The 26,811-nt window shown below is 33.4% G+C and overlaps 2 protein-coding genes across 2 annotated transcripts; both read left to right on the top strand.

Annotated features, from left to right (window-relative positions):
• The first annotated feature begins 566 nt into the window (after nucleotides 1-566).
• LOC129939327 (uncharacterized) lies at nucleotides 567-1,916 on the top strand. The gene is made up of 3 exons (XM_056047302.1): nucleotides 567-693; nucleotides 757-954; nucleotides 1,022-1,916. Exons 1-3 carry the CDS (start codon nucleotides 689-691, stop codon nucleotides 1,515-1,517), a joined length of 699 nt encoding a protein of 232 aa, XP_055903277.1. The 5' UTR covers nucleotides 567-688; the 3' UTR covers nucleotides 1,518-1,916.
• Nucleotides 1,917-5,097: 3,181 nt separating this feature from the next.
• LOC129942044 (jmjC domain-containing histone demethylation protein 1) lies at nucleotides 5,098-26,811 on the top strand. The gene is made up of 4 exons (XM_056050840.1): nucleotides 5,098-5,957; nucleotides 22,699-22,853; nucleotides 23,005-25,063; nucleotides 25,124-26,811. Exons 1-4 carry the CDS (start codon nucleotides 5,907-5,909, stop codon nucleotides 26,582-26,584), a joined length of 3,726 nt encoding a protein of 1,241 aa, XP_055906815.1. The 5' UTR covers nucleotides 5,098-5,906; the 3' UTR covers nucleotides 26,585-26,811.

Below are 26,811 nucleotides of genomic sequence, written 5' to 3' on the forward strand. Positions count from 1 at the left end.
GATTCCACTATTTTATCTATGAAGGATTGACGGACAAATTTATAAATACTTTTTAGTACAAAACACCCCTTGAAAGCGTTTCCACCTCTTTAGCTATATCTGTAGGTCTGACGGAAAAATTATTTTTTAAACGTCATTTGCTTTCAAAAAATCAAGTTCAAAAGTTTCTTTAAATTTCCGCTGGACCAAAACAAGTACGTATCCAGTAAGTCAATGGGGAGCAGCATGTCCCCATATACATGTACGCCTCTGTGCGGCATACGATTCGATTAAGAAAACACGTTTCAATCGTGTTCATCTGTGTGTCTGTTTTATGATTAAATATTTATTTATTTTAACTTATTTTCTTTTGATACCCGCAGAAAAATGTAAAAAACTCAGTTTCAGCTTAAGAAAGCCATTAGTAATTGAAGTTATACATAGAAATTCGTAAGCAAAATTTGGTCTGAAGGTTCGGTGTTGGACATTTTTATTTTCATGCACTTTAAAATTTCCTCTCTACCAATAATGCCTCATTTTGTATCCGACTTAAATGTTTCTAGTACTTTCTAAATATTCACAAAGATTTTTCAAAGGAAATAAACAACAAAAAATAAAAACCTACACAAAAGCGAAAATCAAAAGCAGCTGTCAGTAAATATTCACGCAAAAATTTTGATAGAGTTAATTTTTTAATTTTCCAAAGAAAATGAAGTAAGTTTTTATTAAAATATTTAATACTTTTTAAATATTAACAATAACATGTATTCCTAAAAGGCCATCCGGTAATCCACATACGATGCCGTTGCCATCGAATGTCCCCTGGAAATGGGAATGTATGCCTTGGTCCATGACTTCTGCAATGCAGCAGCAAAATGGTGTTGTGCAGTTTTCCGCTCCACATCTAGTCCTGGATCCTACAACAAGACGTACCCAGAATCTGCATAAACGAAAATCAAAAATGATTCCTCCATTGTAAGTGTGTAAATTTTATGAAAACAATTAGCATCTTATTAACAGATGTTAAATCCAAAATTTACAGGCCTAACAAACAGTTCTTCTCCGAAGAAAAAGTTATTGCCCATTTCAGTGGAATGCACATATCCCGAAACTATACCGAACACAATGCTGGCAGTAGCACAAGCGCCGCCGGCTCCTTCAATCCATCATCAATGGACTTTGATTTTAACAATCCAATTACACAAAAAGAACTCGAAGAAAAACTCAAGAATGCCAACCGAATAACTGTGTGCGATGAAATCAAAAAATTACATGCCGTTCATTCCAGTTTTATGCCTGCTGCATTAATGCAAAATAGAATAGAGCAACCATGCACAGCTTTGGTTTTATGGACTCCGCCACCTAAGTTAGAAGATCTATTACCCGAAGGAACCAATCCCAAACCCCAGAACAATAATTTAATTGATTTGGACTCTCCTGAAGATGATGAAGATGAGCTAGACAATAACAATTTTATTAACTCTAACATGAACACCATGGAAGCATCCACGGCAGATGGCATGGACACAGATTTGTAGTAACCGCCTTCGTATGTAACTTTCAGCCTAATATTTGTGAGAAAAAAGTATCTAACAAGTAGTGATAACAAGAAACAAAATAAAACAAAACAATTTTAAGTGAAATTCGAGAGGAGATGATAATGAAAAAAGTCCTACTACAGAATCGTATCGTAATTGGAATTCTCTTACGAATATTTAAAAATCATACACAAAAAGTTAAACTTTGCCTTTATTTTCAAGATTTTTAATCGGAATTCCAATTGCGAGAATTCAAATATTGAATAGACTCGTGGGATGGGTCGACTTATCAAGACTTATTGTGTTATGTTTCCTTTTTTTTATAATATTAAATATATCTTTATTATGTATTGTCGTTAGTTTTAGTTTGTCAAGAAATATATCTATATTAATAGAGAAGTAGATGTTTTTTTTTTGGTTTTTGTTTAATTCTGGAGAAAGGACTATTGTAAAAATTATGCATTTTTTTAACAATTTAGTATTGTAATAATTTTATAAAAATATGACTAAAATCAAAACGTTATAATAGTGTTTCTCATTGCTTGTTAAATAGTTGCTTTTCGGATGATTTTTGGAATGGTCGCCTTGTTGAGTCGAAAGTTGGATTTGCTAGTTAGAAAAAAAAACTTGCTAGTATAAAGAAATTTTAACATTGAGATAGGTCATAATGTTGAGGTAGGTAGTGATTAAAGATTTGCTTTGAAAGTCATTTATTCAAAGTGGTCATAAATGTTACTTATTCCCGATTATTCATTCATAAGTGTTGAGAAAAACCTAAAATTTGTTTGGAAATTTGTCCTTATATCTATGTAAGATCTATAATACAAAGAGCTGTTTTTATTTCGCTGTTGCCTCAACGTGGCTTTAAAAGTTTTACATATAAAGTTAATTAAAAAAAACTGCAATAGCTAATGTCGCTATAGCCACTAATTGCTGCCCCCGGAAAACCCACGGTAATAGTACAATAGTTTTTTTTTATACAATAAGCTGTGTTCAAATCGGTAAAGTGGAAGCTTGGCAATGTAAATGAAATTCAATGACGGCTTGAAATACAAAAACCTACCACAAAATAAATTGCATGTTGCTGGCATCTTGATAGCTTGAATGCCGAGCTCTAAAAGGCAGCTGGAGATAGTTTGGTTAGGAGTATGAAACAACTAATCTGTAAGATATGGTAGGAAGAAAGCATGTCTGATAAATGGAACATAGTTATTGTTTGATAGATGCTGAAAAAAGGAGACCCTCTAAACTCCACCAACTATAGAGGAATCTGTCTACTTTACATCGTTTATAAAGTCTTCACTGCCATAACATATGCAAGTCTAAATCCCATCGTCAACAACCTGATAGGATCAGGTGGTGCGCACAAGTGGAAAGTGACCTCACCCAACTTGGAGTACGTAGCTGGAGACATCTAGCAGGGACCGAGCTTGTTTGTTAGTTGAGGCTATAGTTCACACAGGACTGTAGTGCCACCTTAAGTAAATAAGTAAGTTACGAAAATCGTAAAAGACGATTATAGTCACTTATTTTCTTTTTATCTCAAATTTATCAATCTTTATGAATTTTGTGAAATGTATCTATAAAATAAAATGTATTTGAAGTCGATATCTCTACTGTATCTCTACTATATCCTGAACGTATGGACGTGCATACACACCACGTCGAAAAATGTCACCATTTTCAATTCGAAAAATCTGACAGATTACAATAACTTCCAATTGGAAGTTAGAAATGAAATTAAAATTGTATTGATTACCTAAGTGTAAAAGTCCGGTGGGTTTTTTTTTGGCACCACTGTTGTAGAATCGAAGATTAAAAAGTCGTTTATACCCGAAGCAGAGTTTCATGTAATGACCACTGTATCTCAAGAGCGCTGCAAAAATCTCTAATGAATGTCATGTCGACGGACAGTGTACATACATGTTCTTTGCATAAATAAAATACACTCAAACATTATATTTTACAATTTTTTGTGTATTTGCTGAGATTCTTTATTTTGAAATGTTGAGTTTTAACAACTTGTGATGCATTTATATAGGCGGCCGTCACAAATTAGCTACAATGACATTAGCTGTTGCAGTTTTGTTTTATATAACTTTATAATATAAACAAGACTTCCAACACCACCTTCGAAAATTTACGATACCAAAAATGACAAAAATCGAATTAGTCGTTTTAATTTATGAGTGATAGCTTATCTGGTTTCGAATAATATATAGCATCGAAATACCTTACATAAAGCTTGCTCTATCGTTAAAGATCGAATTTTGATTTTAGACTATGATTCTACAGATATTCTTAAACTCAAAACATATGTTGCGAACCTTAACAAATTATCATCTTAATTTTTTTAATTTCATTCCATTTACTCGTAGTTGCCTTACTCGTCACTCGAGACATCTCTATAGTTCTCTCGTGGGACATTAAATTTAAAGTTCAAAGTGCTCGGTGGCGCTGGTGATTTTTTCATATTCTCAATTCTAAAAGAATAAGTTGCTCTATTACCTCCATGGTATCAACTTGGTCCTTCCTCTCAATGGTACCATTTAATCTGGTATTCGATATCCTGGATAGTTGGATTTTTAGAGACCTTATTAAACGAGTTGAATACCTAAATTGAGAAAGCTGTCAGAAAAAAGACTTTCAGTTGTTTACAAGAGGTTCAAAAATATTGTAAAATAAAATGTTCGATTGAAAACTCCTCGGATTTTTACCACAAACACATAAAAACTTGAAATAAATTTTTAGGCTCCTTTGAATTCAACCAAATGTTCAATCAGATTTTCTTTCATATACCCAAATACGCCAGAAATTCTTGAATACCTTTATTTTTTTTTTCAGGCTCCTTTGAATTCAACCAAATGTTGAATCAGATTTTCTTTCATATACCCAAATACGCCAGAAATTCTTATTGACAGCCAAGCTGTTTTTGATTAGCTGTTCTTTTATACAATAAAGTATCCGAATATCACCAATGACAGTACCATTCGTTTTACAAACGTACAATGGTGTCATTAAGTAGGTTAATTTATAAAAAAAAAAACGAGAAAAGGTAAAGATGTTGGCGTATTTTACAAAAATAGTTTTCATATAATGTTTTTTTCATTCTGGAAATACTTTTTTAGTCACTTGTCTACGGATTTAAGCCCGAGAAGTTTAACGCTTTGAAATAGAATATTCATACGACCCAAATTGCTGCAGAAATTGGGCTTCGCTTCCGGAATCCATTCGAGTTAGCCAGGCCAACCAACTACCTAAACCTATTTTTAAAACATAATGGCAAACCCTTGTATTCATAATAAATTAAATGGTTGGCCATGAAATTATATGCGTATATGGAAACTGCTTTTACAATAGTTAAACCACATAAAAAGAATTTTAAAAAAAAAACTATTACATCATTAGAAAAATCCCATCGACAACCAAACAAGAACCATCAAAAAGTACTACTTCTCAATTCAATACAATCTGCAAAGTAAAGTACTTATTTAAAGACGGAAAAGTGGCAACACCCAACAGCGCTGCACATGTTCCGAAAAATTCTATATCGCTGCTGTCATTAATGGCGATGCCATTGAAAGGTGTGGACGTGATATTTTTTCGTCGGTTCAATAGCAACGCGAAATATTTTTCATTCAATTCAATTCCAATAAAATTTTTTCGTTCGTCGTCGTACCCATATACCGCATCGCTGCGATTATAATTAATTCTAATTTTAATGTTTTTCAAAGTATCGAAGCTGCTTCTTGAGAAAATTCAACTAAATTTCGGAAAATAAACAAATTATTAACAATTTGTTTCGCCGTGCTGTGCTTTTCTCGCTTGGCAAGGACATTTTTGCGATCTACATAATTTTTTTTTCCTTCCGTATCCGTTCCGACATCAAAATCCTCCCAAGTGAAAAAATAATTAAGTGCGAAAATTACAAATTAAATGTGATAAAAAGACGATGATTTGACGTGAAAACTAAGAAAAATTATTAACGAAAAAAGAAGCACTCGGACTTTTTCGTGTTTTTTTCAAGTATAAACCCTCTGTATTTGTTCCCTGTGTGCTGTGTGTTTGCTTGCTTACTGCTCGCATCGCATCGCAAGTCGCAATCAGCAGCAGCAGCCCGCAGCTCTAGCAGCAGTAGCAGCTTTAGCTGGTGTTGTTTTGTAGTTGTGTTTGTATAGTGTGGTGGTGGCGGATAAAATACAAGAAAAACAAAAAAAAGTGATTTGGGCTCTGGGTCTGGTGCGAGAACGACGAAGACCGAAGACGTGAGGTATTTTTCAGTGACCCGTGAGTGATTGGGTTTAGAAAATCGCCCATAAAAGCAGGAAAACAGAAACAAAAACAAATTTTTGTGTTGATTTTGCTTGTACTTGAAAGTGTAAAGAGGCGATGTCCGAATCGGGGTCGCCAGCAAGAAGTCACCAAAGCCGCCGTCAATTGGTAGGTGTTCTTTATTATTATACCTAGCTTATATCATCATAGTTATTATCTAGCAATCTATTCAGTATGAGATGCAGATAGTCCATAGGTATCAAAGTGTTTAAGTGAAATATCCTGGAGTCCTTTGTGGCGTGGTGGCCGATATAAAATTTATTTATTTTTGATTAAATTGGCGCTTGAAATCCAAACATATAATTACATGGTCTCCTATGAGCACTCTATTAAGACTGGCCTTCTTTCTTTCGTATTCTTTGGTCAAGACTTTTGCTTTTTATTGAATACAAACACCGAAAAAAACCCACCTGACTGGTTTTCTGGATGGACTGGACATGGAGTTGGATTAGTTATCGATGGAGCCTCATTGTGTACCTAAGTCTGTAAAGCGTTGGTTACAATAGCAAACAAAATGCTACATCCCGTGTTGCAAACAATAGGCATTTAAAATTAATTAAACAAGTGCTTTATCCCAATCAAGAGACTTTTACGAACTAGGTATTGTTTTAAAGTTGTTCTTGCGAAAAATAACTTTTTGAAGATAATTCTCTTCAGTTCCAATGAACACTATTTACCTATTCTGTTGTCAAATCGTCTTTAATTCTTATACCTAGTCAGTCATCTTCCAATCAGCGTTGCCGCCAAAAAATAAATTTTCGTGCCGCGTTTTTTAAAAAAACGTGCCTTTATGAAATTTTCGTGCCATACGAAAATAAAACTGAAGTTGTTCTTTAAAAATAAATATAAATTGAATACTGTTACTATTAAAAAAAATCACTTCCTCTTTTCGTGCATGAGTAGGTATTATTATTAAAAATATGTATAAATAATATAAAAATATAAATACGTAATAAAGCTTTGTTATAATAATTTAAATAAATACATTAGCTGAAGGTTAAAATTTTGACAATTATTAGACCTAATAATTTTATTATATGACAGTATAGCATTAATTGTTTTATATGACAATTTGTTTTCGTTGTTTGTTTTAATAATATTTAGCCTTAAAAACACTCATTTTGCTGATGCACTTCCGTGAGGCAAACATAAATTTGAAAATATTAATGAACATTGCTTTATCAATTATATTTTTTAATTTATACAACTTACGCCTTAACGTGTTTGAATCTTCAAGAAAAAAGCTAGCCCGAAAATTTTTCTCATAACATCTTTCTCGCATATATAAAATATTAAAGTGTGGCAAAATACTTTTTTATGTTTGAATTATTTTTTAAACGCATTAACATTAAATTAAGTTTTTTTTTCAAATTCTTGTGAAAGTTTTTTATAGAATATTTGACAATCTTTTAAAACATTCAATTTTTCGTTAGTCTCTAAATTTCGAACCTCTTCTGTGCATTCAAATCCCAAAAAAATATCATCTATTGGCTTACAGTTTTCGGTTTCATATAAAATACCATGTTTGTTTTTTTGAAGAATTAACATAATCTTCTTTAAAAAAGTTTAGTTAGGAAAATTGGGTGAAAAATAGTTATTTCTGAAATTAATAAATTTATTTTTGTTGCTTCGCTTTGAAATGACAATAAGTTTGTCTGTAGAAGGTAGAACGTAATCCAAAAAAATTGAAATATGATTTTATTCAGTTATCATTCAGTAGGTCAAGGAGTCTTTTTGACTTTTCACTATTTTCTTCTTTTGCAGCGAGTAGAAAAAATGAGACAAAACCATCCAATTTTTTAACAAACATTTAACACAAATGAAAGCCTGAAATCATTTTTGGAATTTTCTTTTGTTTATATTGAAATATTCTTGAAAAACTGCCATTTTACTTTGGCTAATTCATGTATTTCTTTCAGAAGAGTAGAGCACGCATTTGAAACACATATTTGAAACGAATGTGAAGTTCAACTGCTTGAGCAAATATTGAACTCCCCCTTTTTTACCAATTAAGTTTGATATGGGAATATTATAAGTTTCAAAAAAATTAAGTATGATTCTTGATACACTGTTCTTTTAACTGCGTTTACACTATGAGTTTAAATTTATGTAAAAAGATTGACATAATAAAACGTGCCATATTTAAACTTTTCGTGTCACCGTGCCACGAGAAAATTTCCGTGTCAAAAAGGCACGATCGTGCCACATCGGCAACGCTGCTTCCAATAAAAAGCGTGACATAAAAACAACAAAACACCGGGCGCGCAATGTTCTATAGGTATGAATAATCGGAAAATTATTCTTGCTGGGTTGGCTGATTCCACGTCCACTGCTTATTGGGGCTGGTTATTTTGATTTTCTGAATGCGGTATTCTATCTAACACAAAAAGGAATACGTTTGAAGTAAATTACATATATGTACAAATAAAAGCTAAAGCTGGCTGGTTCGCATTTGCTTATCTGCTGAAGCCTAATGTGCAAGTTTTCTGGGCTCATTTGTTCGTAAATAATTGAGTTTTCTTGCCTGCCTCAGACGATTTGCCAACTGTGCGTGAGCGAGTTCTTTATCATCCTATGGAACGAGCAGTCTCGAGTTCGAGTTTCGAGAAGGAGAGCCGACGCGACGTTGGCAACTCAGGCAAGACTGATTTTTTTTATCTACCAAGCACCGCATCAACCAAGTATCGAAGCGAACCGACGACCGACGCTGATATTATTTTTTGTAAGACGAATGTGGTGGTATGGTAGTGATTTAATTTGAAAATTTCAATCTTCATCGCAGATTCAGCACAGATTCAGCGCTTCGTAAGTTTCCCTTTTCATGTCACCCCTGACGTGTACGGTGTACGTGTATTCTTTATTTATTTTTTTTGTTTATTTTGGTCTAAACAATAATATGCATAGCATAATTGAATAGAGGCTGTGGATGGGGAATGCACCAAAGACCTTCACTCGATTTCATTTGTGTTGCCGGAAATCTATTAGAGATAGATAGGTACTTTTTTGTAGGTATTATTTGTTCAATAAAATAGGAGATAAGTGTAAGATCATTTTAAAATTGTTGAATGAAGTAAAAGAAGGAGTGTTAGTTTGAAGTAGTACCTATAGGAAATTGGGTATATTCATAATTAAGAACTTAGAGAAAATCGTGGTGCTATACCTATTCCATTACCGCAGGGCGATTATTCTACTGTAATTTTTGTTTACAGTTAGAAAAGGGTCTTAAAATTTCGTACTTACGGCCTGAACACAATGGGTGCAGCTTGAAGCTTAAAAACGCTTGAAGCATTTTGAAGCAAAGGGCGTTCACAATTATGAAGCGCTACAAGAAATGAAGAAAAAGTTTTTTAAAAACTTAAATAGAGATGATTGTTTTAAACGAACCCATTCAAATTTTAAAAATTAACATATAATCAAGTCAAAGGTTTTCAACTTGATCCCTCAACTATCAATATAAACCACAACAAATGTCGAAAATCAGTTCAGTACGAAATAAAAAGTTAAAGTTAACCCAACTTGCGCTTCAGTTCGGGCTTCAATTTTGCATTGTAGCGTTGTGTATTGTTTTCGTACTTTTCAACTTCGAAAGTACCACAAGTTTCAGCTTCACCATTGTGTTCAGCTAGTTAACCCTACTTTTTGTTATATATTTTTTTTAGTCACGTTAAACGCCTAAAACAAGTTTTTTTTTAAAGATTAGAATGGGGCGTACTAACAGATCACACTATAGGACTTGGGAAAGATGCGAAGTTTCTTTGTGAACTAGGGCCTGTTGACTTATACCTCTCAACCAGCTCTGCGTGCTAGTAATGTCAGGATTATAGGAAGCCTACAGTTTTAAGGCGAATCCGAAAGGCTAATTTGAGAAAGCAATTTTCATAATTCAAGAATTATCAATTAATCGCAAGAGGCAGATTGAACCCAAGACTTCTGACACTACTACGTTTTAATACTAGAAGACATACAATTATAGGATTAATTGAAGTTCATTTTTTTCTAACTCAGGGTTAATATTTTGATATAAACGCAATGACTGTAGCACAAAATTTGGCATTAGGTTTATCACGCATACCAAGAATTAGTTTCAATGCAGTATTCGTGTTATCCGATTCTTGAATCTTGTTAAAGAAACTGCATCGAGACGTTATTGGAAAAATGGCAGAAAGTCTAAAGAAACAACCGTGGAAGAGAGAAAAATTATGTTTAAAATGCGTGATGACGGTAAAACATTAAAAGATATTGCTGTTTGTGTAAATCGAAGCATATCAAGCGTTAATTTTACAAAGAAATTCTTTGCAAAATTTATATCGTTGTGGTAGGCCAGGAAAAATGTAATCCTTAAAATACGAGTTCATCAGTTATATATGGGGGTTGCAATGTGATGTTGTGGGGGTGTATGAATGCAAGTGGAGCTGGTAATATGCAATTTATTACAGATAAAATGAATTATTACCAGTATATCCAAATTTTAAAAGATAATTTGGGGATAAGTGCCGAAAAATTAGGTCTTTCGGGCAGTTATTGATTTCAACAAGATAATGACCCAAAGCACACTGCGCACAATACAAGGCTTTGGATTCTTTTTGATACACCAGATACTTTGAAAACACCACCATAATCCCCAGATCTCAACCCTATCGATGGTAGATATTGAACGGTCGATTCGTAAGCACCTGATCTCTTCCAAAGATACTCTAAAAAGAGCCATTGTAGAAAAATGGAACAAAGTTTTTTCAGAAAGAACACGTAAGCTAGTTTTATCGATGCCCAATCGACTAATTGAAGTCATACGACTGAAAGGATATGCCACAAGATACTAACCCACACATAGATTATATCGACATAGAAATTGAATTCCGAATAATTTTTGGATTTGTTTTAAGTAACTTCTTTTTACCATAATAAAATTTGTTTTGTTATATTTTTTTCTTTTTTTTCTATTTGTGTTGAAATATTATGAAAAAGTTATAATGAATAAGTCCAAAAAGAAAATATTTTTTTCAATATTTCAATATTTTTTCGCCTCAATTATTTAATTTATTTAATTATTATTTAAAACCCCCCTACCTAAGTGTAAAAAAAATCAGTAGGAAATTCGTGCTGCGGTTATGGAAAGTCGCCCCTTTTATCTTAAGTAAGACAAAATTACAGCAGTACCCGTGGCATGATGGTTAGTGTGATGGACTGTCATGCGAAAGGTCTTGCGTTTGATTCCTGCCTATGCCACCTAAAGTTTTTTTTCACGGGTACTGCCTCTTGCGAGGAATTGACAAATTCTCCAAGAGTAATTCTTGTCATGAAAAGTGCTTTCTCAAATTTGCCGTTCGGATTCGGCTTAAAACTGTAGGTCCCTTCCACCCCTGACAACGGTACTTCCACCCCTGACAAGTCTTACGTCAGGTATCTTTTTAATGTTTCAAAAACCTGAAGCAGTTATATATTAGCTACGACCTTGCTTTTTATATTCCTTATTAAATTGTGAAACTGTGTATTGAACTGTGGAACGGCTCCGTTGTGCAATCTTTGCTATTTCTTGAACTGATTTTCAGGTTTGCAAAAATGTTTGTTTTCCTTTTAGTATCATTTCGTCGTGTGGCAACAAATTACCATTACCTTGATTTTAAGTAAAAATATTCGAAGAAAAAATTGAAGGAGAAGTCCCGTTACCGAGTTACTACCGTGCAAAACTGTGAGTGTCCGATTATGTGTGAAGTGTTAAAGTAAGGAAGTGTTTTTTTTTTGTAATTTATTTGCTAATTAATAACTTGAAATGTAGTTTTTTTTTAATTACTTTGTGTTTAAATATTAAAATGAAGATTAAGTTCTAGAAATTCTTATACATTTTCTTAATGAAGTTAGTCGTGGGAGCCACTACAAATGACCTTCAAATATCTATTATTATTCTTTGCTCATAACTACTGCTTTAAAAGAATGTTCGTCGACTAGATCAGATCCGTAAGATACGAACAAATTTCAAATTTGCTCCCATGCAACAAATCCCTAAACCTAAATACTTGTAGGAGTGTTTCATTAAAGTGTGAACCTTTTTAAGAAAAACCTTACTTGATTGCCAAGTTAGCATTACCAGATGTTATTTAAAAAAACAAGCGCGTTTCTTTCACAAAAAACCAACTACAGTTAATACCCTTATTAGTTTCCTAATATTTTAAAGTGGGAATGCTTACTTGACGGACATGGCTTTTCTCACCAACATGATAACGCGATTATTCAGTCACTGCAAAAAACAAAAGCTTCGACAGGGAGCAAAATGTGTACTTTCTTCAATAATGCTGCTGCTGTACTCATTTGATCTAAATATTATTAAATATACTTGGGGATGTTTGATACCCACAATTAATGAGGTTAGTCGTCATTTGGCGACAAAAAAAATCCTTGCTTTATGCAATTAAGTTAACGTACAGTTAAATTTCGTTAAACTATATTAAAATGCTTGGTTCATGCCGGAACTAATTTATATTATGACTAAAAGTAAATGTGGAGTTACTAACTACCAAACTTAATAGAAACAATTTCAAATTTGTCTACCTATTCAGTTGATGAAAGAAAAAAAACAACACTGGTAGAAAGCTTTTCACCAACAGATTTTACAATAACCATCAATATTTGGAAAGAAAGGTACAAATATAAAGAATTTAATGTTATTTTATCAAGAATTAATTACAATTTACGAAGACTGAGCTTTACCGAATTCACATATCAAATTTTCCAAGCTTATGACTGGTTGCATTTGCTTCAGAAATACAATTGTCGCTTTCAAATGAGGGGCAGTGAACAAATGTGTAACTTAATGACTGGCCACGAACTATCACCAGAGTAGAAAAAAAGAAATCAGTATTTGGATCAATTTGGATTGACATTTCCTCTTGTGACCAACGAAGGAGAAGACAAGTTCGGTAAATCTGCTGGCAATGGTATTTGGCTGGACGAAGACAAAATTTCGCCATTTGTTCTTTATCATTATCTTTTTTGAAAATGCCAGATTCTGAAGTCGAGAAGCTTCTCAAGTTGTTCACTTTTATCCCACTTCTGATTTTATAAAGAATATAATGTTATTTTATTAAGAATTAATTACAATTTACGAAATCAATTGAAATACTAATAGAAAATGTAAGTTATTAATAGAAAATGTAAGTTCAATGCGCAGAAGGATGTTCTTAGGTCGAGCTGTAGATGAGAAGTGAGTAATGTCCCATTCCAGTTATGAACACTTCCTTATTCAATTGGGGAACGGATGGAATTGGAATTGGCTTGAAGCGGGGATGTTATACAAAGTATTTTCAAAAATGTAGAAATTAATTCAACATTTTTCAAAACTACAGATATAATCAAATAAATATAGGGACAAGCTTTTCTCGTTTTTATTTGCCGATGTTTCTTAAACCCTTAGGTTTTTTTTTGGAAAAACCCAAATGTGGGATTAAAGTTTATATTGCAAGCAAAAATGTTTGGATTAAGTTGATAAATACAATTTTTCTGACGGTATCTATTTTTGTGTCACATTGATAGGGACCTGTAAGACACTTTAAAGTAAAGAAAATATAAAAAAAAATCTTATGGTTTAGGTAAATACTGGTTTTATTGAATGGATAACGATAATTTTTAATAATGCCTTTTATTTTAGCCTTCAAACCAACGTATTCTGTACTCTGCAATTTCTGAAAGGTATATTTCAAAAACACGACCTACTACTACAGAAATTATAAGGTGAGATTTAAATTCAGGAAAACAAATTCCTTTGAAAAAAAGTATTTTTTCGGTTTGTGTGTCAAAAAAAAATTATTTTGTGTACCAGACTTATTCTCAAATTGTGGCAACACTCAATTTATAGCTTTTAAGCGAAATGGGGAAAACATTTAAAATCAAAACACATTGACATAAGTAAATGTTTGTGAAAGATACGTAATAATTCCTTCTTGAATTGATAACAATTTCGTACAATGCGCTGAATGCGGGATTGCAAACACATGTACCTATGTAGTTGTGTTGAACATGATTCCTTACAGATTCAGCATGAAAAGGCAAAGTAAATATTTCTGTATAAGAGAGGAGAATTTGCTTACAATACAATCACACACAGGTGCACACACATTCTATGTTCTATTTCAGCTGCGCAGAGCTATACAGCCAGCCTCTTGGAAATAGAATTTTAAAATATCAAACTTGATTTTGCTGCTTCAGTATTCTCGGCATGGGGCAATACTTTTGCTATCATTCTGTTTTGCAAAACGAAGACGAACACGAACCTTTGTGAGGGGTACAGTACGGGCGGAACCTTCTAACACGTCATCGGTTTATTTAGCTCTTATGCCTACGATACGATACGACCTATGTAGCTAGTTACAAAATATACTAGAACGTCACAATCACAAAAGATTCTTAATCAACAATGACTGAATGAATATTTACGGAATTGGATTAAGTACATACATACATGCCTATATTTATATTATAGTCAGTGATAAGAAAAGGGGTATTGTTTATATTGAAGTATGGGTAGGTTGGGTACATACCAACATTCATAGGCTACATAGCTGCAGCGATAAGATAGTTAATCCTTAAGAAATGATTTAATCAAAATTGCATTGGTTTTAAACCACCACAAAATCGATATCTTATTTAAATTGGATGTTCTTGTTGATAAAATATTACAAATAAAGCAACCATAATATTTATCACATTGGAAACAGTGGTCTAAGTTGTACCATACATTTTAACGGTTGTTTTTGAAATGTTAAAAAAAAAAATCAAGTGAAGGTCACACAAATCTACAGAGTTGGTATAGTTGACTCATTTGTGATAAATGAGTATGATGAATGACTTTTCTATGGAGAAAGGTAAGTATAAATTTAAATTGCTTCGTTTAGCATTTTCAAATAGTCGTGTTATATTATGATGTTTTAAATGGTGACCATCGTCACTAGGTCCAGCCAGGTACTGGCTTACGCTGACGACATCGACACCATTAAGTGGCGTTTTTCTTTTTTAGTTCAGAGCTGAGCTCTGAGCACAGTGTGAGCTAGCAGAGTAGAGTAGAGTTCTGAGCAGAGTATGTTCCGAGCTCTCTGATTTAATTATGAAACAACTTGAGCACTAAACTGTAATGATTTTAAATGTCGTCTGTTTGAAGGCGTTCAAAAATGTATTTAATCAAATTAATTAATAAAACAGTTATGGAGTTGGTCCATTTGACTCCTAAAATAAATTTGATTCATAGAAATGCTATATGCAATTAATTTTTCTAAATTATCTTTCCTTCTACACTGAAGCAACTAGCCTCTTCCGCCATTTTTATTGTTTTGAAGATCATTTTTTTTATTTCCCGGCTTTCAAATATCAAATTCTTTGTGTTCAGCATTTTACTCCGTTTACTCTGTTATTTTATTCTGAGCTCACAGAGCGTGCTCTGAACATGTTCAAAACTAAAAAAGAAACACGAATTCGAAGCTCTGAACGATCAGAGCTCAAAAAGAAACACAATTATTTTTTTGACAGTTCGAGCTCTGCTCTGAACTAAAAAAGAAAACACCAAAGAAGAACCTAACAATCTGTACACGATTCCTGGGGAGAGTACTATATTTCAGGCGACAAAGTTAAATGACGGATTTGCATAGAGCAGTTAAAATCATGTATTTGTGTATGGGGGGTCTATTTCACTCCGTTTAGGCGGTAGGGGCAATTTAAACTAAGTTTTATACATTTTTTTACAGTCACACTTTTGTCTATTAGCTTGTTTTTAAATTTAGTCAAAACTATGCATAGTTTTTGAAAAATGGTTTTCAATTCAAAATTTGGGCAGAAAAAGTTAAAAAAAGGTTTCAAATGTAATTTTTCAAAACTTTAAGATTATTTACTATTCTTTTTTTTAGAATCCATTGCTCTTATTTGTTTTGATCAAAATCTGAAGACTAGATGATTTTATGTCTTATAGTTTTTGAAAAAATTGAAAACTAAAACAAAATATTTTAATTAAATAATTTATTCCTTGCTTGAGTATTTAAGCACTATTCACATGAGTACGACCAACGAATGAACGAATATTCGTCGATTTTGACACTTCTTTCACATGATAGTTTTTAATTGAAGTTTGACTTTGACAAGCCACAGCCGAACATCATTGACCACCGAAACCAAAACAAGAATAATTTTTTAAGGTTAAGCACGCGATTATTTTATTCGTTGCAAGTGTGGATAATGTGGAACGAGAATAAAGTTTGACAGTTCGTATCAACTACAATTTTTTTCGCGACGAATAAATTTGTTTTATTAAATTTATTAATAAATGACATTAAAAAGTAAAAGTATGCATCATAAATCAAATAAAAACTAAATTGCTATCGTTTTGTTAAGAATTTGTGTGGAAGTATCTCTTCAAACGTTTATAAACTCATATTTTGTAACTTATTCGTCGTTCTTTGGTCGCGCTCATGTGAATACTGCTTTACGTAGTCTTATTTTGATAGAATAATCGAATATGGATTAAGATATACCTAGTATAAATAAATTTTTCTTAAATTCAGCTTATTTAAATGTAAAAGAAACTTTGCATGCACCCCACCTTGCATCCACCGCACCTTGCACCCATCCCAAATCCTATAATGTGCCCAAACATGGTGGCTGGAGGGGGCAGCATGCCACCCTTAACACACATCCCACTGTTGCATACATCCAAACTCGCACACACCTTACTGTTGCATACACCCAAACTCGCACTTACCATTGTAACTATCAAAATAAGGCCACTCAAGCCAATTAAAATAGTATGTAGTTCTGGGTATTTTCAATTTTTTTATTTTTTTTTTTCACAAACAATAAAGAACAATAAATTCTTAAATAAAAACAAAAGTAGATCATCTTGAAGTATTGAAAAATTACACTTTAAACCTTTATTTTTAACTTTTTTTTTACTCAAATTTTGAGCTTAAAATTAATTTTTTTAAAAACTGCACAGTATTGGCTTTGTTTAAAAACTGACTAATAGATCAGAATGTAAGCTTTAAAAAAATGTATGAAACTTAATTGTTAGTATTACCGTTATTTTTCAACTATTTTTTCCCCCATTTTAAGTAATCATTTATAAAAATAAATTGCCCCTCCCGTCTAAAAGGCGGGAGATAGATCCCCTCCCATAGTAACAAATTGTTTTTAACTATTTTAAAAAAATCCGTTTTAAAATCTTATGAGTTATGGTACTCTTGCCGGATTCCTTCACTAGATCAAGCAAGTGGCACAAAATCTGAGGCTGAGCGTTTCTATAGCAATCAGTAAATTCACGCCATTAAACTATACTTATAAAGTAACCTGGAGTTTTGCCCCTCCTTTTTTCTGTTCATTTTTATCAGTGATTATTTCAATGATTTCATGGGATTATAATGAAATAGATAGGAACCTTCATCTACATACAGCTAAAATTAAAATTGAGCGTGTACTCATGAAAACAAGTAATTCGTTACTTGGCGACGTTTTTGGCATATTTATCTTATTTCATATTTTTGTTATTTTTAAATTAACTTATTCGTCTCTGACGGATGAAGGATAAGGCCCAATACAAAATTCAAAAAAACAGAATTTGCGTGCTAATTTAAAATATGGATGACGTTATAAGGGGTGTTTACATGAACCAGAATGTTCGACAGCAAATTATTGTTTTCTCCCAAACCAAAAATCAAAAAATTACTTGTTTGTAAACAAATCAATTACTTTGACAGTTCAACACTTTTGTGGTTTATTACATATCGTATCTATTTGACACTTCAACCACGAATTACCATAAAAAACTTAACGTTTAGGAACGACAAAATTTAAAGATATGTAGTTGAAAATTGAAAAAGGACAGACCTGGCATTTGACACCTGTCAAAATTAGCTGTCATTTGCAGTGTCGTAATGGCTGCCTTCAATTTTGTCATTTTGATAATTTTAATAATTCATCGGATTTTTACCAACAAAAAATGCAAATTCGAAATCAGTTTTTGGGTTCCTTCAAATTTAACCCATATACATAGGTCTTAGAAAAAAAAACAAGCATTTACTTAAAAAGGTGACGTTGCATCCGCAGTGATTGTTTGATGGTGCTCTACGTTCAAAATGAGTCATTATTCCTTATTTATTGTATGTATGTATGTGTGTTTATTTAGCTTTTCAACTATTTGATTACAAATGATATAAATTTACATTAATTTTTGTAACATATTATATGGAATGGAATAAAAGAACTTTACATCAAATAAATAATTTAACAATTTTTTAAAAAAACTTAATAATATAATAATAATGTATATGAATGTTTCTAGTAATATAATTTACATTTATAATGATACATTGCGCTGAGTTTTTATATGCGCTATAATTTTTCGTTTGAAACGTTTAAATTTAATTCAGTCTTTAATTCACTTGGTAAATCATTTAAAGCTTGAAGTCCTTTGTAAAAAATACTGTTCTGACTCGCAGTTGTTCTTTCCATAGGTAATCTAAAATCTTGATTGTTTCTTAAATTAAAGGGTTGCACATTACCAACATAGTTTAGCAAACGTGACAAATAAATCAACATGAAATTGAAAATAAATACAAAAACATTCAAAAGGATCCTTTCTCTAACATTTAACCACATCAACACATCCAACAAATGACATCTTTGTGTATAAATATTGCACTTTAACATAATTCTCATGGCTTTGTTTTGAAGTTTTTGGAGTCTATTTAACATACTTTGGTTCGACAAAAAAAGGACAGATGAACAATGTTCAAAATGCGGTTTTATAATAACGTTAAATATTTGTATTGCACTTATGTTGATATGTTTTTTAAATGTTAACTTTTTATCTATGACAACACCAAGATATTTTATATCTGTTACCATTTCAAGATTTTGACCATCAACTTTTATATTTACAGCAGAATCTCCTCTTAAATTATTACTTAAAATCATAATTTTGGTTTTAGCAACATTAATCTTTAATCTATTTGCTCTGAGCCAAAAACTAAGACTATCTAAATGAAATTGCATTTTCATTACGCCATCTTCTAAGTCGTCACATTTTAAAAACAATAAACCATCATCAGCAAATAATGCACATTCGCTATTTCTTAAAACTTTTGTAATATCATTTATATAGATGTTAAATAAAAATGTTCCTAAAATAGAACCTTGTGGAACGCCAATAATGATTGCAGCTTCTTCTGATAGTACATTTTTCACTTTAGTTTGTTGTTTACGATTTGACAGATACGAGGTCATCCAGTTTAATGATTCAGCACGAACTTTATACTGTTCCAATTTTTCCAATAAAATTACTCTATCAACTGTCTCAAATTCTCGTTTTAAATCAAGAAAAACACATATTATTTTCGTTTTTATATCGAATTATTGTTTCCAATTTGCGCTTACCATATTAAGTGGACTTTTACATGAATGTTGTTTTCTGAACCCGAACTGGTTTTCAATTATCAACTTATTATTTTCGAAAAAGGAATCCAGTTGAATATATGCAACTTTTTCGAACACTTTTTCATAGAGAAGGAGGGCATTAATTGGTCTAAGGTCTTCTCATTTTTGTAAGTTTTTAACTTTCGGGATTGGAGTTATTTGAGACACTTTTCAAGAGTTCGCAAACTCACCATCACTAAAAGACTGGTTTATTATTTTCACCAATGGAGGACCAATCCAATTGATCATGTCTTTTAAAATCTTAATATTTATATAATTAGGGTCTCGTTTATTTTTAATTTTAGCAAACACTTTTTTCAAATCAGCCAATTGTATTTCAGAAAAAGTGAACTCTATCGGGTTTATTGTAATATAATTTACGAATGGGGCATTAAGGATGAAGTCACTGATTACCGTTATACTTTCAACAAAATACTTATTGAACTTGTTAGCTATAATTGAATTGACACTACACATTACATCTTCAAACACAATTTCAGAGATTAGCGATTGTTTTTCTTTAAGAACAAATTGTTTTATATTTCTCCACATTGATTTTTGATCAGTTGAACTGATTATTTTATTTTTTAATAAAGTTACTTTTTGCTTTGTTTATCTCGTATTTGTACTTATTTCTCAAATTTTTATAACTGTACCAATCTCTAGCATTATTTGTAAAACGGGCCTTATAAGCGGCAATTTTTTGATGTTTCAAGATTCGGAGTTGGTTACTAAACTATTCAAATCCATCTTCACACACGTTTATAGTTTTCATTTATGCAGTTTGTTCGATAATATTTTTAAATATGAAACCCATTTCATTCGTTTCATTTAGATAACAAATGTTATAGATGTTACTTGAATTTAAGTGATATTCAAAATTTGCTCGGTTATATTTTAGCACCGTTAACTTTTTCTTTTTAATCTCTTTTTTATTTTTATATTAATATTGATTAAAACAGATTCATAATCGGTAATTTTGAAATCAGGGGCAGTTTTAACCGTAATTTTTTTTTAATTCATAATAGCAAAGTCAATTAGCGTTTTTGAAGATTTAGTTATTCTAGTGGGAGAATTCACAAGTTGTTTTAAACCGTTTGTTTTACATATTTTTCAATATTTTTCTTGTAAACGTCATTTGACTGGAACCAGTCGATATTAAAGTCACCAACGATAAGTATTTCGTCCGAACGCTCATTAAGTTCATCAACCCATTCAATACATTTTTTACAAAAAACACTTTTTGAGCAACTTGGTGACCTATATTCGCAGATGCCTATAACATCAAATGACTAATAATAACGATTCTACACCGTTAGATTCCTTTATGTTTATAAATAATCCTAAAATCCTCATGAACCCGCATCCCTGACCCGAATGCTTACATGGGCCACACTCTCCGTACATCATTAGTTTTTTGTCTGTCTTAAACATGAAATCATCATATAAATAAAATAGTGTCGATACAAAACGTTCCCTTTCATATTTTTATCAATACTTAATCTATTAAGAACTAACTATTTTAAGTTGTACTTAAAGAGTAAATATTGCGTTATCACAACTAGCAAAAATCTAGAACTTGCAGACTTATATCCTGGCCCTATTAGAAGGTTGCCAGGCTTAAAGAGGTGGGTCTGCAAAGTGTTATTTAATTATTTTTGGTGTCAAACGAAAGGTTTTTTAACTAAATTGTTGGTTAAGGATTAATTTCTTAATTTCTATTAAACTGTTTCGCTGACGACAGTACTCTCAGCTTTTCATACTCGTTTCAAGATTCACATCCTTGTCCTTCGGATGTGGAAGTTCAACTGCAGCTTATGTTAAGCTCATTAAATTCCGATTTTGTCAGCTTCGTCCAATGGGGAATTATTAACCGTGTATAATTTAATGCTTTACAAACTCAATGCTCTCTCCTAGTGTAACCCACCTCAGATGCCATTTTCCAACAGTGGCACTTGAATCTTGGAGGATTTGTCAATACCTCGCAAGAAGCAATACCCGTGAAAACTAACTTTAGGTGTCATAGACAGGAATAAAACACAAGACCTCTTGCATGACAGTGTACTCTACTAAAAACGTCTTTATTTTAAGAGAGAATTATTTTTTAGCATTCGCATAAGCTTACAATCTGAGTTGGACTTATTGTTAAGTAACCCTGAAAAGATAATTATAACAGATGAGGGTAAGTAATCAAAACTTTCCCAAGACTTAACATCTCAAATCCATGCAACCCTTGTTTGACCCACTTGGTTAGGCAACTTTATGCTATCAGACGGATATTTGAATGCGCTTTCATTTAAACAAAAAAGGCCAACTAACACTTGGGATCAATTTTCTATGCTTTCCAAAATGTTTAAATTAAAAATGCATTTAAATCTAAGTTATGCTAACTTTTGTCTAGACAACAAAGAACACGAGATCAATTTTCTACACTTACCAACGACTTTACAATTCATATACAGGCAACCTAGTGTTATGCCAAGTTTTGGTTAAGCAACCTTATATTGTTTGAAGTAAAATTAAAAAACCTTTCGTTTGACACTAAAAGCAATTAAATAACAATTAAGGATACTCCTCAGACTCACCTCTTTAACTCAGGCAACCTTCCGATAGGACAAGGATTTAGTTGTTTTTTTTTGTCAACCTTATATTGTGGTCTTTCATCATATACCCTATTTTTGCAAATAAGTAGTACCTTGGAACCAGGTTATAGCTACGCAACCCAAGCTTAAATTGTTATCTTTGATAAAATATTGCTCATTATCAAATAAAGGATGAGATGTTGGACTATGCTTATATAGAAATTAATGCTTAAACTTAAACAACTGCTCGAAAAAACAAAAAGTAGGTTTAGTTGAACTTTCGAAATCTGAATCTCAAGGGATACAAAAAAAATGAATTGGGTGGCACAACAGTCCGTTGAGAACTAGGGCCTAGTGACTTACAATTCTCAACCATTCCTGTGTGCGAGTACCGTTGTCAGTAATGAAGGGGACCTACAGCTTTAAGCCGAATCCGAACGGAAAATTTGAGAAAACACTTTTCATGACATTAATTACTCTTGGAGAATTTGTCAATTTCTCGCAAGAGGCAGTACCCGTGCCACGGGTACTACAAAAAATGTAAAATAAATGCAAAACCTCTTAAAAACATATTTATTTATTTATTAAAGTAACTTACAAACTAAATTTATAAATTACTTATTTAAGGCATCAGGGTAACCATACCATGCGATGCCGTTCTTAATTTACTAAGGCTTAAGGCAACAATTATTTACATTTTTAGAATATTTAGCATTGAAAAGATAACAGTTATAGCAAGTAAACTAATTAAATTTCAACAAACTTCATAATAATACAAATTTACATCAATTTGACTGAAAAAATGTTCTTTTAATATTTTACAGCGCGAAAGAAAACAGAGGAAACTATACCTAGAAGAATGGACATTGGGTGATGATGAGGGGGTTCGAGGATTCAGCGTTGCTGAAAAATTGGAATCTCCAAAGTTTGCTCAAGCTGGCATGGTACGGGAAATGAGGGGTGCTGATTTGACTGTTGGGTGAGTATATTTGTTTTTGTTGTCTCACGGTCTCGACTGTTAAACAAAACACCTGTTGCTCTCTTTTGAAAGCAAGTGTTAACTTTGTTGATGTTGATGATTCAATGTGCTCTTGAATTGTTATGTAATGATGTACTCTTTTTTCTTATAGTTTTCTCCAGCAATATGGCTTCAATATTCCACTTTTATTTCGAGATAAAGCAGGCCTGGGTATTCGTATGCCATCGCCTCAAGAATTCGAGGTAAACGATGTTCGTTTGTGCGTGGGTTCTCGTCGCATGCTGGATGTCATGGATGTAAACACACAAAAAAATCACAATATGACCATGAAGGAATGGGAGCATTATTACGAAAGCACAGAAAAACATCGGCTTCTGAATGTTATCTCCTTAGAGTTCTCTCACACTCGATTAGATGCATTTATTCAAAGTCCTGATATTGTACGATTAATAGACTGGGTCGATGTAGTTTGGCCGAAACAGCTTAAAGATGCACAAACTGAGGGTACGAATGTGCTTGGTGACATGATGTATCCGAAGGTACAAAAGTATTGTTTAATGTCGGTAAAGAACTGCTACACAGACTTTCACATAGATTTTGGTGGAACGTCAGTGTGGTATCACATATTAAAAGGTAGTAAGGTGTTTTGGCTCATACCGCCAACTGAAAAGAATCTCCAACTCTACGAAAAGTGGGTTTTATCCGGGAAGCAGTCGGATATCTTCTTTGGTGATACAGTTGAGAAATGCGCCCGGGTCTATCTTACAGCTGGAAACACCTTTTTTATTCCAACTGGGTGGATTCATGCAGTTTATACTCCAACCGATTCGCTTGTATTTGGAGGAAATTTTCTACATTCCTTTGGCATAGTGAAGCAGCTAAAGACTGCTCAAGTCGAAGATGCAACAAAAGTGCCACAGAAGTTTCGCTATCCCTATTTCACAGAAATGCTGTGGTATGTTTTGGCGCGCTATGTTTTTGCTCTGCTCGGCCGTTCTCATTTAGAAGGTGAACCATCTATCCCTGAGGCAGAAATTGAAAATCGACCACATGTTCATTTGACTCACTACGAACTGTTTGGCTTAAAAGAGATCGTAATGTATCTTTATGATCTACCACCGCAAAAGAAAAATGTTCCAGAATTGGTACGTGATCCAGTGGCATTAATTAAAGATGTTCGAACTCTGGTTGAGCGCCATTGCAAAGATAAGCCAGATATGGCAATAACTGGAGAACCTGTGCTTAAACCTCAACCTAACATGCAGCCAGAGTTTCAAATTTATGACCGTATGAGGGTGAAAGAACAAATAAAAGTTGAAATTGCCCGAAAAAATGAAGAGTTATTGCAAGAACATACTCAACTGACAGAGTCTTCCTGTTCGGTTGCTACGGCTGAAGAAGAAAAACCGCTTGAAGATTCTGTCAAAGATGAGCCCTTCTCAAATGGTCATTTCGATATATTGGCTGTTTCGAGTTGCGGTAGCAGTTCTGCAAGTGGAAGCACGCCATCAATTGAAGATATGAATTTTATTTCTCCTTCAGTTACAAAAACTAAACCCCCAAAAAAGATGATAACTGCTGCAGTTGCTGCAGCTGCCGCTGCCGCAGCAGCGTCTGCATCAGCTTCAGCAACAAGCGTAAGTTGTGGCAATGCATTGCCATCTGATTTGCCATATACAACAACCAGTGCGACAGTCACCAGTGCTGGTTTATCAATGAATCAAAACAGTGTGATAGTCAGTGCCTCATCGTCCAATCAAATTAATTCTGTCGATTCCAAAACAAATCAAAATCAGCCTAGACGTCGTCGTACTCGCTGCAAAATCTGTGCGGCATGCCAGCGTTCTGACTGTGGAGAGTGCAGCTTCTGCTTAGATATGGTAAAGTTTGGTGGTCCAGGACGAGCAAAACAAACTTGTATGATGCGGCAGTGTCTTTCGCCAATGTTACCAGTGACGGCACAGTGTATTTATTGTCATTTAGATGGTTGGCGTCAAACTCCTGTTTCTCCACAAGCCAAACTGCAAGCTGCTTTAGAAGGGCCGTCGGCACTGATGGAATGTTCAGTGTGCTATGAGATTGCCCATCCGGATTGTGCTGCACTGGCGAATGGAATGACAGAAGACGTCAAAGGGATTATAAATGAAGATCTGCCTAACAGTTGGGAGTGTCCGACTTGTTGTAAATCTGGAAAAAACACCGACTATAAGGTATTTCATGAATAATTCCCCTGAGTTTATATTTAACAAAAATACCCTTTCTTTTTTTAGCCACGACATTTTCGTGCTCGACAAAAGTCTTCAGAAGTTCGGAGAGTCTCCTGCAGCAGTGATGTCAATTCAATTTCTGATGGAAGACATTTTCATGATAATAATAGCAGTGGATCAAATCTAGTAGCGAATTCAAACAACAATTCTCAACATCACGATTTTGTTTTCTCAAGTGAATCTGAAATGGATACAACAAGCTATAAAAAAGATCTTAAACGTTCATCGATGTCCAATAAAGAAATTTCAAGTATTAAAGTTGATAAAATCGACAGTAATAATCACAATACCGAAGGGAACCACTGTCGAAATCTTAATCTCAGCTCAACAAAAAGAAGAAAAAGTGATGAAACAAGTTCAAGTTGTATTGCGTTGCAAGATCAAAATCACCACCTTAACTCGGAGGCATTGGAAACAAATTCAAGTGGCTTAACAGCATTGTCAGCACCAATTCCAACGACGACGACGAATCCTACTATAACAAGTTCAACAACAGCATCCCAGCGTAAAAAGAACTCAATAAGATCGCAATTAGCCCAACAGATGCTTAATTCTTCAACAAGAGTTTTAAAAAAACCCTTATATGCCATCCGACCAACACCATTTCAACAGCCTCAAACGCAATCGCCTTCCAATTTGGCCCTAGATGCAACTCTCTTGAAGATTGTTTTTCGTTATTTACCGCCTGAGTCATTGGTCACTTGTAGTTCAGTGTGTAAAACCTGGTCGAATGTATCAGTTGACCCAGATCTATGGAAAGTTATGAGCTGTGCCGAGCACAAATTATCAGCATCCCTTTTGATGGCGATTGTACGCCGCCAGCCGGAACATCTCATTCTCGATTGGACGCAAATAGCAAAACGACAATTGGCTTGGATAATTGCTCGTATGCCAGCTCTAAAAAATTTGAGTCTGCAGAATTGCCCTATCCAAGCAGTTTTGGCACTGCACACTTGCCTTTGTCCTCCATTGCAAATCTTAGATTTGAGCTTTGTGAGAGGGCTTAATGATTCGTCAATTCGTGACATTCTTTCACCGCCCAAAGATTCTCGTCCCGGGCTGACCGATTCGAAATCCCGGTTAAGAATTTTAAAAACGCTTAAAATTGCAGGCACAGACATATCGGATGTTGCATTGCGTTACATAACACAAGGACTGCCCTCTCTGATTCATTTGGACTTATCATCATGTCAGAGAGTTACTGACGCTGGCGTAGCACAAATTGGCACTTGTGCGAGTGCCATAAGTACCCTTGTTGAGTTGAACTTAAGTGGATGTCGTTTGATAACCGAATTGTCACTTGATCATCTGAGTAAATGTGAAAAGTTGACTTGGTTGGATGTAAGGCATGTTCCCCAAGTTTCAACACAAGCTGTGATCAAGTTTGCTGCCCGCTCTAAACACGATCTCTGTGTGAAGGATGTTAAATTAGTGGAACGTCGGAAATTACCACTCAAATATTAAAGAATTATCAATTAAAGACAATCAGGCAACCTATATAATAATTGTTTGTTTTCAAAACAAAATCGTATTGGTAAGTGGGCTTTTTTAGTTAAAATAATTATGACGTAAAAATGTAATTTCTTGCCAATATTTGTAAATGTATTTTTAAATATTAATATAAGTGGAATAGAAATTCTTGTATCTTCAAAAATAACGTTACCAACTCTTATGATCAAAATAATACTACA

This window comes from Eupeodes corollae, chromosome 1, assembly GCF_945859685.1.
Source record: "Eupeodes corollae chromosome 1, idEupCoro1.1, whole genome shotgun sequence".
Taxonomy (NCBI): Eukaryota; Metazoa; Arthropoda; class Insecta; order Diptera; family Syrphidae; genus Eupeodes; species Eupeodes corollae.